The sequence below is a fragment of the Periplaneta americana genome, chromosome 11, assembly GCF_040183065.1.
Source record: "Periplaneta americana isolate PAMFEO1 chromosome 11, P.americana_PAMFEO1_priV1, whole genome shotgun sequence".
Taxonomy (NCBI): domain Eukaryota; kingdom Metazoa; phylum Arthropoda; class Insecta; order Blattodea; family Blattidae; genus Periplaneta; species Periplaneta americana.
In genome coordinates this window covers 177,378,668-177,393,384 of record NC_091127.1, presented here as the reverse complement: position 1 = coordinate 177,393,384, position 14,717 = coordinate 177,378,668, and the positions used below count along the sequence as shown (strand labels likewise).

The 14,717-nt window shown below is 35.2% G+C and overlaps 1 protein-coding gene across 2 annotated transcripts in view; it reads right to left on the bottom strand.

Moving 5' to 3' along the window:
* Nucleotides 1-200: 200 nt before the first annotated feature.
* The window catches only part of LOC138709640 (facilitated trehalose transporter Tret1-like), a 29,826-nt gene continuing 15,309 nt past the window's right edge, over nt 201-14,717 (bottom strand). The window contains exons 3-4 of one of the 2 annotated variants that reach the window (XM_069840555.1): nt 12,098-12,375; nt 201-3,873 (exon numbers count right to left, since the gene is read on the bottom strand). In XM_069840555.1, coding sequence (XP_069696656.1) covers nt 2,779-3,873; nt 12,098-12,375 — 1,373 coding nt within the window. In that variant the 3' untranslated portion in view covers nt 201-2,778. The remainder of the gene's footprint in view (nt 3,874-12,097; nt 12,376-14,717) is intronic. The other variant, XM_069840557.1, reaches the window with a different exon arrangement.

Genomic DNA, 14,717 nt, shown 5'->3' with positions numbered 1-14,717 from the left:
GAGAGTGTCCATTGCTGAATAAAGGTACTGACCGGTGTTGTTATAGTGTGGACTGAAGAATATTGCGATGCTCAATTTCATCACTCTTGCTTAATCATCAATTTCTCTTACTTCAGTAAATATTGCTGCATGACAAATATGCATTTAATCGAATCTTAAGCTAATTTATATAGCCAAATTATTATTATACTTGTTTTTTTTTTTAAAGCTGGGACATGACAGTTAAGCGGCCGAGCTTGGAACTACAGTGCCATGTTGCCAATATGGACTACCACGCTGCTAGCATGGCTGACGTTAAAACATTCATTGACAATTGACGCGAAGGTAAGGAAACAATACAAAAATCGACAGAGAATCAAAGACGAAACGTGCCAATGTTAACATTGTGTGCACAATAAATGTAGCAAAGAGAGCTATTAAGCACTCGCCATATGGAAACTGTAAGTTTGGCAACTCAACCGTTGTTACCATAGCAACAGGCATACCACGCTATGTGACATTCAGTTGTTTTTTCTGATCGCAACGCCCCTGTCATGTCCCATCTTTCAAAAAAACACGTATAGTTTATACAGGCATGTGTTTGAGATGAAATTTTATTTTAGATTTTTTATCTTTGACAGAAGATAGAAAAATATACAATAAATATAAACATCTAAGACATACACTGTATACGGTGCAATGTGCTTGAAGAATGCATGTGATATAAATTGCAATTTTTGGGAAAGCCTAAAAATACTTTCTAGTAAACAACCACAGATCGGTTATTACTTACCTACATATGTGTGCAGTTCGTATTATAAATAACTTATTTGCTATCACGTATTTGAGGTATGGTGGTGATGATGATCATGACAATGATGATGATAATGAGGATGATAATAATAATAATAATAATAATAATAATACTAATAATACCTATAACTTATTTACGAACAATACTGTATGCTTGTCTTCAGTTGAAATATTGTTGCACATGAAAGATGCATTATTGCATTTTTTAAATCTTTTAACACAACCGCTATCCCTTGAAAACCTCGTACTGCCAGTACAGTCATAACAAAGAGCAATGAAAATATAGTGTGATAAATTGTATAAGAGTGGTCACAAAGATACTTTCAAAATAAATAACAGTATATTTGGACTTAGTACGTTGCTGTAGTAAAATGTACTTAACATCATACATAAGCAATTTGTTGTGGCACAAATGCCTGTAAAGAGTAGCAATTTTCTCTCTGGCGCAGTTGTGCCGTACAAGTAAAGTGTCCCGTTTTCACATTGCTGAATCTTTCCTTCAAGACGCCTTGAATTGAAATCATTTATGCGAAAATGTTCTTTCTGGTAATGACTGTTGTTTACAGATGAACCTTAAGACTAAATAATAGAAACTGTGTTACAGACAGTCTCCAACTTATGCTATTGAACTAAAATAATTATATTTTATAAAATGATATAACGGATTGTAAGCCTACTTGTGAGACACAATAGCTGGAAAATAAAGGATGTATTGATTTTCGTGTCGTTAATAGAAGCAAAAAAGTCAAAATAATTAAACAATGCCATGATTAGTTTTTAATAATGTTGCAGGTTTCAATGACTTCGTATTAAGAATTCTGATAATAATGCACAGTAAACGATAAATTTTTATTGACTTGTATTAAAGTTTATTTATTTTTTAATACCGAAGCCAAGGTAATATACACGTTTGACGTTTGAGTTTTCCATCTAGAACCTTTTTCCGTTATGAGAAGGTTTTTGTAGTGTTGGAGTTACCAATATTTAAATTACTGAGAAAAATTTATCTTCACTATATAAGGGAATAAGATGAAATATTCATTCTGGTTTTGAGCCAGAAAAATGTATTTGTATCACATTTAATGTGTAAATTAAAATATATTTTAAATTATACATGGTAGAAATACATCAAAATTATGCAAGATTCTCGTGTCACCTACTTTTATCCAAGAATCATACAATGTTGGCCAGTGTAACTGGCCTTTCGATGACTATTTTAATTCGTTAGAATGACGAAAAAGAGCCTTCATGACTCAGTTGCTGATGACTTCATAAGGTAAGCGTTCACTACATCGTATCGCACTCCTCGTACGAATCGCACGCAACGGATATTTTAAGTGCAGTGCGTTCATTGTAACGGCTCCACCTCATCGGATTCCCCTATCAGCTGTTTAAAACATGACGTCGTACGATATTGACATTACTGAAAGCAGAGGAGTTGAGGTTAGGTCTATTAATTATATCTGTTAGCGAATAAGAATTTGTAATTGCTTCATGCGTCTTAATTGAAGAGGAAGAAACGAAAGAAATATTGGTTACATAATATATTTGTAAGAAACGACTTGATTACTGTAATGGGAACGCCTCAAATTATATAATTCTTCGCAATTTTCTACACGCGAAATAATTTTTCTGTCTGCCATTTTGGCGCGACACTGAACATGGCACAACATAATAGTAACAGTTGACCAATGAAAATTGATTTATTAAAGAAGGCCATGATCGCACGCATCGGAAAAGTTGCCCATCCGAGAAATGTGGACGGATTTGTCGAGAGGCGATGCGTCCGATACGATGTAGTGAACGCGGTTACATAACAATTACAGCAAAGATAGTCTTTTTCCGATCCGTGCGATTCGTCCGATGCGTGCGATACGATGTAGTGAACGCTTACCTATATTTGTCGCCAATTGACTCTTTAGACACATTTTGTTGTGCACACATCGATGTTTAATTCTTCATCTCAAAACGAATCCCAGACATTCTTCAGCCTGATAACGCAAGCTGAATCTCTTCTCGGGTTTTCCCCACTGTTTCGGGCACAAAAATAATAGCGAATATTGTACCAAGTAAACATATCACAAAGAAAGACCCGTAAGTAAATTCGGGCCCCAGAACATGCATCATGATGGGGTAGAACTTGGTGACAACAAAGGCCAGCGCCCAATTGAGGCAAACTGCCAACGAACTAACCCAGCCTTTTGCGTCGTTGTTAAGGAGTTCCGGCATCATGAACCACGGAAGAGGTCCGAATCCCACAGAACAGGCTATGATGTACAAGTTAACAGCTACGAGGGGCAGCCACCCCATGACAGCGATCTCTATTCCTTCATTAACCAGATAGAACCGCACTACCATAGCCAGGAGACATACACCCATTCCCGCGCCTGATACGATCAGCAATATTCTGCGTCCCGCCCGATCAACAACACAATAAGGCACGTATGTGGCGATCACTTGAATCGCTCCGACGATCACTGTGCACGTGTACGGGTTCAGCGAGCTCCCTGACACGCTGAAAATCTCCACAGTGTATGCCAACACAGCGTTCATGCCGCACAGCTGGCGAAATATCATCAAGCCGAATATTATATAAATTGCCTTAAACGTTGCCGATGTGATGTTCTTGAAGAAGGTGCAGATCGCGATGTAAGCAGACGATTGGTTGTTCGGAACGGACGCATTGGCTTGGGATCCCTTTATGAAGGACTGCATCTCCTTCAACTCGTTTTCGGTCTCGGCAATTGGGAGATGGACACCTCGTAGCCAGCAGAGGGACTTCCTGGCATCTTCTATTCTGCCTTTTGTGAGGAGGTAGATGGGCGACTCCGGCATCCAGAAGAAGGTGAGCACGAAGATGACCGGGATGATGGTGGACGCTACTGACATCCAGAAGTAGGGCAGAGCGGCGCCCACGACATAGACGTAGAAGATTCCCACGTTGAACATGAGATCCAGATAAACACCAAGGGCTCCTCGATTGCTTACTTCGGCTATTTCTTCGCTGTAGAGCGGTGAGGCCACTGTGATTACGCCACAAGTGAAGCCGAGAATGAATCGGGCCGAATACAGCATCGGAATCTGTAAAGAAATGTAACAGAACTTGGAATCGGAAATTATACGATGATTAGTGGCTTGTGCAGCAAATGCTGCGAACTCAGTTCGTTAGACGTCCAAATAAAATTTTTTCAGACTTACAGTATTTTGAACGAAGAATACCAGGCATTTTGAAAGTTATTTTCTTCCGTAATAATGAAACATACTCCCTCTGAATGTTTTTTTTATGCCAAACACTTTTTCTTGAACCTATCCACCTTCAGTTTTTGAGTTTCAGTGCGAAAACGCAAATAACAATGTCAGGACGATCAGTGGATTTTTCATGTGGGAGTAAAGCAATAATAGCTATTTCAGGTCATTGTGGATTGTAGGTGAAAGTTAAAAAAATGTCAGGTTTGCTATGCTTGCGAACAATAGACATAGCTATTGTATGTAGAGCTTGAAATGTAGAGGGTAAAATCATTTTATCCTGCTAAGAGATCTTGCTGAAACGATCGGGAGACTACATAATTTTGTAGGCTTCTTATTTTATCAGTAAGTAATAACGTATGGTCTTTCCTTAGGAACTGTAATTTTTGCGCTCTCTCGAGCCAATACTGAAGAGAATGACGCATATAAATATCTACACCAAACTGCCATTAAGTATTTGAAAAAGACTCAACCCCACTTGATTAATAACTATAAAAATATTTGATTTTTAATAACAATATTATCTTACGTAAGTTTTGTAGTTATAATTGTATACTATACACGTTCGCCATAATAATACATCGGTCATTGGGAAATAACCCAGCCGCCACTCAGTAAATTATAGAAATGAAGATCTAATTTAAGATATTCTCTACATCTACTTACATAACCCCAAAGCGTTTCACTTTCATATAATCAATACAGCATTAATATGTATAATTAATGAAAAATAGTCACATCATGGCATTAACTATAATAATACTTCATTTCTAATGGTAATAATGTCATCAAACCACCTCAAATTTGGTAGATTTTAATATCCAATACACAACTGTAGTCAGAAAATTACACACCGCAGAATCAAACCTGTGAATTATTTTTAGTAAGTCTTGAAGTTTTTAATAACCAATTGAATTTGAGCTCTAAATATGTCAGCAATCCTGCAGGTCATTGCCTTCGTGTAATATCCTATTGTTTATTGTAGTGTGTTTGTGTTTTGTTTTATTCTGAAAAGTCATATATCTCAAAACTGACGATAGATGGATTTTGGAAATTAGGAAAATGATGTAGGAAAATTGATATTTCACTCAAAACTGCTATTTTTCTGAAAAACTTTGGGTTCCAAGCTTCAAAATGAAGGGTTATTATTAAAATTCGTTCAGCCGTTTCCCATCATTTCCATTACCAGTTCAAATTATATATATATATATATATATATATATATATATATATATATATATATATATATATATATGGATATCGTTGTAACGAAATTAATAAACTGGCTCTCAGGGCTAAGAAAGATCTACTACACTTTTACACAGTAATTACCAAGGAATATACACTATATATTTTTAATTAGTTTATTTTACGACGCTGTATCAACAGCTACGGTTGAATGAATGAAATGAAGGTGATAATGTCGGTGTAAAGAGTCCAGGGTCCAGCAACGAAAGTTACCCAGTATTTACTCGTATTGGGTTGAGATAAAACTCCGGACATTAAACCTCAACCAGGTAACTTGTCCCGACCAGGATTCGAACCCGGGTCACCTGGTTTCGGAGTCAAACGCGCTAACCATTACTTCACAGGTGGACCCAAGGAATATATTAAATCACCATTACAGTTACATTGCCATAGAACTAGTCTTCGTCAATCATCATCTCTTTGAACCAGGTGCCAGAAATGTAGCCTAAATACTTCAAAACATTACATCAGGATAAACCATTTTATGATTGGTGGGCTATTTACTGAGAAATGAGTGAGGTATAAAGATTTATTCGACGAGACATAGTGAAATTATTCAATGGCATTAATAGTATTAAAGTTGACCTTGATAGAAGAAGTTAATGTTTCGGAATATTTAATGTAGGTATAACATGAAGAGATGCGGAATTTATTTTCCTTGGGCTCGCTGCTATACGCAATACGCAGGCAGCTGTTACATACGAGTAGTAGCGATAAGGCGGCATGACGCATCAGTCAAACATCTGAATGGCGGTTTCAGTTCTCTGTTCGTGTCTACGGTTTGCGATATGGTTCTAAGATTTACTACCAAACAAAGAGTTTTCATTTCTTGTAACTTTTTGAAACGACTCACTGCCCAGTATATCTTATTTTATTTTATTTATTTTATTTTATTTTATTTATTTATTTATTCTGGTGTAGTTAAGGCCATCAGGCCTTATCCGCCTAATAGAACAAACAGTTCATAAAATAGTGGGCAAATTCAAAACTAGAGGATCAATACTGGACAAGAAATCAAACCGAATACGTCACAAAACAACAGACAAGAAGAAATAGTCTAAATTTCGGAAGCAGAGATGCAACGAGAGAATCAAAATGAGTTTAGACATTTAAAAGCCTACCTCGTAGCAAATAAGAAACACATTTTAATATTGATTACTCAAAAACGGTGAATGTTACTTATGTCCCGCCCACTACAGGAGACATAGGCCAGTTCTACGCTAATCCTAAACATATTTAGTATAACTTGTTGCTTGTGAGCCATCCCAAACCCCGACCTCCATTCCTAAGAGCGCCAGTCCTTATATACCCGTCAGTCAAGGCCTACTGACAAATAAAAGCAATCGACAATAGATATCTCAGTCATGACCTCATAAAATATCCTATCAATTGATAGGCAATCTAATGTAAAAGACTGCCTACAAATATTTGGAAAGTTTCAGAGAAAATACATAAATTCAATCTTCTAACACGATTTTTTTGTTTTTAAATTAAGTAATTTGCTGGGAGACATCGTTAAATATAGGCCACTCTTACACTAAACCTGGAGTAATTTAAGCTTATTAATCAAATAAATGCTTCTACTTACTGTTTTTTATATGCTCACCTGCGTGCAATTTCTATTTTATACATATTTCATTGTTATTTTCCATCCAAAGATAATTAAGAACGATGAATATTACTTAATATCTCCTATCTTTCTTCAAATAGTGTTTATATGCCATGTTAATTTTCATTTGTTTTCATAAGTTAACAATGATGCACATTGGGAGCAACATAAAAGAAATTATTTTCCTACACAATCCACGCTATATTCACGTTGTTTTGAAATGATTAATCGAAGATGGTTTGCTTATTGTTTATTACACGCACATTTATATGTAATTTCTATTCCATACGTTTTTTTTTCTATCCCACGATCATTAAGAATGGTGAATATTATTCATGCTTGTTTCCTGTATTTCTTAAAATATTGTTACGTGGCATGTTAGTTTTTATTTGTCGTTATTTACGTAAAAATGATGCGCCAAAAATAAAAAATAATAATAATTTCGTACTCACTCCACATATAAGTATTCACATTTGTTTTTCAGTGATTTATTAAAGAATGTACCGGTATTTAAAAGATTAAATATTTAGAAACATGTTACATAAAATTGGTTTATAGTGCAACATTAGCAGTGATAAGAGTGTGAAATATTCGTTCAGTGGGCGGTGGATACTCTACATTGACCATAAAATCTATGTAATATATAGGATTTTATATACTGCTATATATTAAATGTGACATTCGTTACAATTTATTAATTTTCGGATCAAATAAAGGAGAGTCACAGAATGTGCCTAGTGGTTAGCGAGCAGGACCAGTGCTACAGTTTACTACTTGGTTAGGCTTTATCCGAGGTGTTCCCCAACTTTAAGGGGAATGTCAAGTAATCTCATAAGAATTCTCGCTCTCATCTCTCTATTATCGTTTCCATTGACGCTAAATAAGCTCGCAGTTCATACAACATCGTTATGCAAAGTATATCAAAATAGAGAATATTTAATTGCATCAATTCGCAATGTGTTTATATTCCCAACGCGTATTATGTTTGTGTCACGTGTTGGACTTATTCATAACCATGCTTTCGAATTCCCAGATTACGTCACACTCGTCAGTGCCAGCCATATCTCTGTGTGTCCAGAATACGAGTTCGTCGGTTGTTACGACACATCACACTCGTCGCTATCTCGTGGAAAACGTCACTTCTCAATGAAAACATTGCAAAACTGATCAAATTTTATAACCCTGGCGTCAATACTTTATGAAGACCTATATGGAGGTTAATGGTCTTTTTATGTTTTGTAGTCTTCTGGATAAGAGAAATCTCGTTTCAGTTTCTACTTTGAGAACAAGTGTCCTATCACTGAATTACTGGAGTAGTGCCTTCTTTATACAGGGACATCATTTTATTTTTACTAACATTTTTAATATTAAACTGGCTAACCTTTCTATTAACGATTGAAAGAGGAAACACAGTTTGCTACCCCTTCCACGACTGGAGTTCGATGATACTGGCGTAAAATACAAACCACTTTACTAGGTATAGGAGGGAAGAAAAGTAGTTCAATTATGTAAACTAGGAAATATCACAATTTTGAATTTGATAATTTTCATTAGGTTTTTGTTTAATCAAAATACAGTACAGTATTACCACTTAGTGTTTTACTCACGAACTGAGCTATCCATTCGGACGTATTAATTATGCAGTGTATATTGTACTGTTACAGCACATTAGCGTACAATATAGAGAATGAAGTTAAATTGAAAAATAATCATAATATGGATATTTAAACACATTTTTGAAAATGGTGGCCGTTCATTTCGATACAGGCTTCAGTTCTTTTGTGCATATTGTCGCACTATAGACTATTGTACCTAATTCCAATTACCAGTTTCGTCCTTCGTACGCGTAACTCATGTTGAAATAATTCTGTACCTACTCTATAAAAGAGCACCTTACGTACTGTAAATTCAATCTTCACTTCTGCCAGATCCGAAAAGATAAAATTACTCAGAAATGCTATCTACTGTCCGTTCAAGTTGTTTTGTCGCAGGGTCGTAGAAAGGGGGGGGTGAATCACGTGACAGTTAATTACTTAACGAGGCCCTTTTATTTAAGTTATTTTAAACACTTTTATAATATTACGTAGACGTCCAATTCCTAACAGAAATTAATGTTTTCAGAAAAGAGCTAAGACAGCCCAGCTACTACACTTTACAGAGGGGGAACAGAAGCAGGTGGGGGAAACCGGGATGCGACGTAGGCAAATGGACGACAGTACCTGTGCGAAAATATGATTCAATATTGAAAGCTCTTTCGTCACTGGAAAACGCGAACATATTTCTGAAACGTACTATACTCACTAACTCAGTACTGCTTACGCGCCCTCGGCTCTGTGTCGTGAACGGTTAGAAGTTTACTAGTAGAAGGGGGTGGGAGTGAAGTACATTCAAAAACTCAGGTACAATAAAAATTGAAGTAAAAATAAAATGATGTCCCTGTACGACTCTATATGGTTCAGTGGCATTCAGAACACATTTTAAAAGCATTTCTTCCTAAATTTAATTACTGAAACTACTAACTCAATGAAAATCCTTGTCTGTCAGAACTGATTTCTGTTGAGTCACTATTTCCTGCTACCTTGCCTTTAAGATATTATACTACATACTGCCATATTTTCCAGTGAATTTTATATTTCAAGAAGGCTATATACCCGATTGAATATGAATAATTTCATTAAAACCTAACAAGGAAAAAGCCATTCAAATGTAATGCGGCAAGTTAAAAGTCTCTAGGAGTGCTATTCATAGACATTTCGCAGCACGCGCCACGAGCGTACTAAGCTAGCCCCGGCTATCCACTGGTTACTAGTACAGAATTCAAATCATATCCTATCGCTAACACTGGTTTATGAATACGAAAAACGCTGAACATCCACCGGAAGCCCGCGCTAAAAATGTCTATGAAAACGGCCCTAGGTTGCTAAGTAAGAGGAACTAGTACATTGAACATTCTACTTTCTTATTAAACAAAGTACAAAGAAGCTAAAATATCGACTAGAAACTTTATCCGTAATTCAAGTTCTCGATGAAATAATTTTATTATGGCGTGCCATGTGTTCCGGTAAAGATTTCCTAAGAGTTTCAATATATTGAATTCAATATTTGAAAGTTAATTAATCGGATTCCAGTCATTTCCTTAATTTCTTGCTTAATAATAAACATTTTCGAATATTACCCTAAAGGCTTATGATTCTACAAATTTAAATTACAGAGTAACGGTTTATAAAATTTAGAACTAATTTACTGGCGAATTATTGTCAGACACTTTTGATTACCAATAAGATTTTCAAGGCGAAAACAACTCTCAGTCTATTGCAACACAAAAAGGAAAACATGGCCATTAAAAAGGAATATTAAAAAAAAAAAAAAAAAAAAAAAAAAAAAAAAAAAAACAAAAAACAAAAAAAAAAAAACAAAAAAAAAAAAAACAAAAAAAAAAACCAGAATGTAGAGTTAAAATTTCTGAGCAAAATAAAACACCACTGTAAGATACAAGGTCCAAACGGCGAATGGTTTACAGTTCCTTGTAACATGCATAGTTATATCACAGTCTACTATATACAGTCGCGAAGCTTGAGGTGTTTTTTTTGCAAATCTCGTGATAAAGCGCTCCAAGCGGTTAGCAACTAGAAACAATAGACTGTCCATGGTCGACTTTGGACTGTGTCGTATTTCTATCGAGTGCTAGCTCGTTGCGTGTTTCACATTGATGCTTGTGAAATGTTCGTTATTGGTTATAATGAAAATGTTAATGGCTAAAATATAATAATTGGAATAATAATATGGGACAAGGAGAAGACGTTTGTAGTGCTATAAACTGTAGCAACAGTAAGCGAAAGAGGCCAGAGTTATCCTTTTTCCGATTTCCGAAAGATTCAGAAAGGTTCCTGGGTTTCCACAAGAATGCCGTGCAGAAACAAAACTGTTAATTTGAAGTTCTTTGTGACTGTTAGAATACATTATATCCTTAAATTTCACAATGAAATGTTTCAGTCTAACCGAAAGGACATTAGATACCGGTTAAAGTTCTGTCACTTAGGCTGCTAAATTTCCAGAGAAATAAAGGTTAGGTCTACTTTTTTTTTCAGAGGATATATTTTTAATTGCAGCTATTAATTTTGTTATTATTTTTATGTGTTATTTTACTAAATACGTAGAAAAATTAAGTTTGTTTTAATGAAATTTATTGATCACGTTTTATTTTCACTTCTGGTGGGATTATTATTGCTTAGGCCTACATTTTTCTTCAAAGGATATGCTTTTAATTATAGCTGTTAATTTTGTTGTTATTTTTATTTGTTGCTTTACTAGAGACGTAGAAAAAGTCTGTTACAATAAAATTTATTGATCACGTTTTATTTCCAATTCTGGTGTGATTATTATTGCTTAACCTCATCCCACTTTGTTAACTACGTAAGCCTACACTACAAGTACCGGTACACGTAAGTTACTCCATTAATTCATATTTCCATTATTATTGTTGTAAAGAGAAATGCAAATTAATATTTATTGGTTTCATAGTTAATTATCGCTATAATCTTGAATGAGTGAAGCGATTATAGTAAATTTCAGTTCGTTTTGCACAAACAAAAATTATATTAACTTATTTCTTGCAGGTATCTTCGAGTTTATGGTGGAATTTAATATACTTCATTAAAATAATAAATTAACTTTATGCATTTAATATTTCAATAATGGAAGGAATTTTTCCAAAAGAACACGACAACGAAAGTGTAACATATTTTGTCGGCTGCTAGGAGAGAGATCTGCGATGATGAGGCGATAGTAGCGATCCTAGTGGTGGGCAACTACCCATGTTTGCATTTTTACTACATATAGAGCTTCGCGACTGTATATAGTAGACTGTGGTTATAGCCTAATTGTGCATGGTTCGGGAAAAGTGACACAAGTCAGTTTCCACAAACTTTTTTGATAATTTATTGACAACTTACGGAACATCTGCTCGCTTGGGAAAAAATACATAAGTATTTCTCCCATTACAATAATTCATACAGAAAAAAAATCAAATCGACATAAACCAGTGTAAGTTGTCAATAAATTATCAAAAAAGGTTTGTGGAAACTGACTTATGTCACTTTTTCCAAGCACTGCAGAACTAATCCATTTTGTGGGCCATCTTCAGTTAAAAAAAAAGACTTGCGTACAATTGCCCTAATTAGTCTAATGCAAAAAAGTACTCACGGAATGGTCGGCAAAAATGATTATAATCCACCCGAGTACCATCGGGATCCCCATAATGAGTAATACTGCACGCCGTCCTATCCGATTTGCCAGGTAGCCTGCAGGGATGGCGCCAACGAGAGAGCCCAGGGGAGACAGGGACCCGATCCAAGAGCCTTCGTCGTAGGAGATGCCCTCGATAGTGACGTTCACAGATATGTTGCGCGGCTGCTCCAGATACGGGATGCCCGCCGCTGTCCACCCGTCCACTGCCCCAGCGCACACCGCGGACAGGGTAGCTGAACAAGCAGATTAAAGACAACTTTAGTCAAGCCACGTTATGTCAGCAAGTGGGATAGAATTTGGCCTCCCGAGAATCTTATATTAGGGCTAGGATTTTGATGACCTATAAATCATGAAAAAATGTCCTAAAACAATGCATTTATGTCCTAAAAATATGACAAAAATGCCCTAAAAATTGATCTTACATAATTGCCTTAGTAGGAAAAGAGGTTTTGTACTACTTAATATTTAGGGCGGAATTCATAGTAGTCACTTATAAATGAGTGAACCCTTAAGTGGTTACTTATACTCATTTCTAATTCATAGTTGTCCCTCATTCGCATAATGAGTGATTACTTAAGTGAGCTGATCTGTACCCTTAAGTGACCACTCATTTTCAAAATGGATACTGAGAATGATTTTGAGCATTTTGAGGAGTTTGTTGAACGAATTGAGGAAAATATACGTGTCCCATAAAAGGTATATTAGAGACATGGAGAATCCTCTGGAAATGTATAGTGAACTGGAATTTAAGAAGCGATATAGTTTTCAGATCAATTCGAAGTTGTTGCTCTAGTCAAATTGATCGTTATTTATTTATTTACTTACTTACCAGTACTTATTTATTTATTTATTTATTTATTTATTTATTTATTTATTTATATCTATAACAGGGAAAATCCCCAATTACAATAGACAGTACAGATACTTGTTTAAAAAAACATAGAATTGCATATAACATGAAAAAAGAGATAAAACAGATACAAGTGTAATTACAAATTAAAAATTAAAAAAAAATAGATAATACCTAAATAAAAGACACAGATCTAGATATAAACGAAAAATACCAAATAAGAATAAATTAAAAAGAGTTAAGTATAGATATAACAGAGTAAATATAACTCTATGTTAATAAATTCAATATACAGTATTATGTAGGCCTAATAGGCTTAATTTATTTATTTAAGAAATTCACTACTACACAACATGTGTTCCAATTAGTAGGATATCTGATTATAATTACAACTAACATGCAACTAGAATTTAACATATCATGAAACTATTGCTGTATATAACTTATTCAGTATGGGTACAATAATATTGATAACTGGTTGTTATAGCAACTCCACGTGTAGGGCTGCTTTCGATTAGTTCAATGAGAGTCAGCTTTTGTTATGACGTCATGTCCGGCAGCTGTAAGTGAATACTCATTACGTGAAAATAAGTGTTGTCTATGAATTCGGAATTGATTTAAGGGTTCCCATATTATAAGCAAACACTTATTACTTAAGGGTTCACTCATTTTATAAGTGACGACTATGAATTCCACCCTTAGACTAGTAATTAAATTAAATTTGACATATTTTTTTCTAAGTAGTACACTTTAATTAATTATTTTATCTGATGTAGTTTCCATGTATGATCGTTCACCTCTGCGTCGGCATGTGGACGTGAGGTCAGCAGTCGGCTGGTCGGTCTTGGCCCTTCATGGGCTGTAGCACCATGGATTTACTTTACTTTTAGTTTCCGTGTAGTCTACCACAAGGCCACTCTTATCCGGAATTAGCAGGTATAGAGTACAGATAGAGGAGTCTTTATTGAAGGGGTGGTTGGACTGATCCATTACATGGGGTGTATTACGTTAAAATGGCAATATTTGTGTGGAAAAACGATTAAAATATCATACAAAATAATGAGTATTAATGGACAAGATATGTAAAGAAAATATCAAAGGAAATAGACATTATTTTACATTAATAACGGAAATTTTTGGCCAAAATTAAATGAAAATGCCTAAAAAATGACCGAATAAAACAAAAGATGGTCTTATGAGTTGAAACAGGCAAAAAAAAAAAATGCCCTAACAAATATGTCTTAAAACACTCAATTTATGACGTAAAACATAAATACTAAAGCAGCTATGTTTCTGGCTTATTAGAAAAAAGATGCAATTTCATCAAAATCCTAGCCCTACTTATGATATTCGTGGTGGATCTGATAACCCCCAGGGTCCGGAGCAACACATCACCCCAGTCTATTACATGGAAGGCGGAGTGTGTTGGTGGAATGATATTGTAACCGGGACTATCCTGTGCTATATATATCTTCTTTGTTCGTTTAGTCAACTGTCTCAAGACAGGTCTCAACCCCACAAGTGATACCAACAAGACTCCACTTATGAGACAACTAGGCCAAGTGATAATGGGGTAGGGTGGCCAGTTTTTTTCCCCTCTCCATTGCATACATAGTTGATTAGTAACATACTGTATTACAGTAATCAGACTTCAGATGCATACATACAATTAAATGTTCTTCCTCTGACACATATCGTCAAGTGAGATGTACATCTATTATCTTA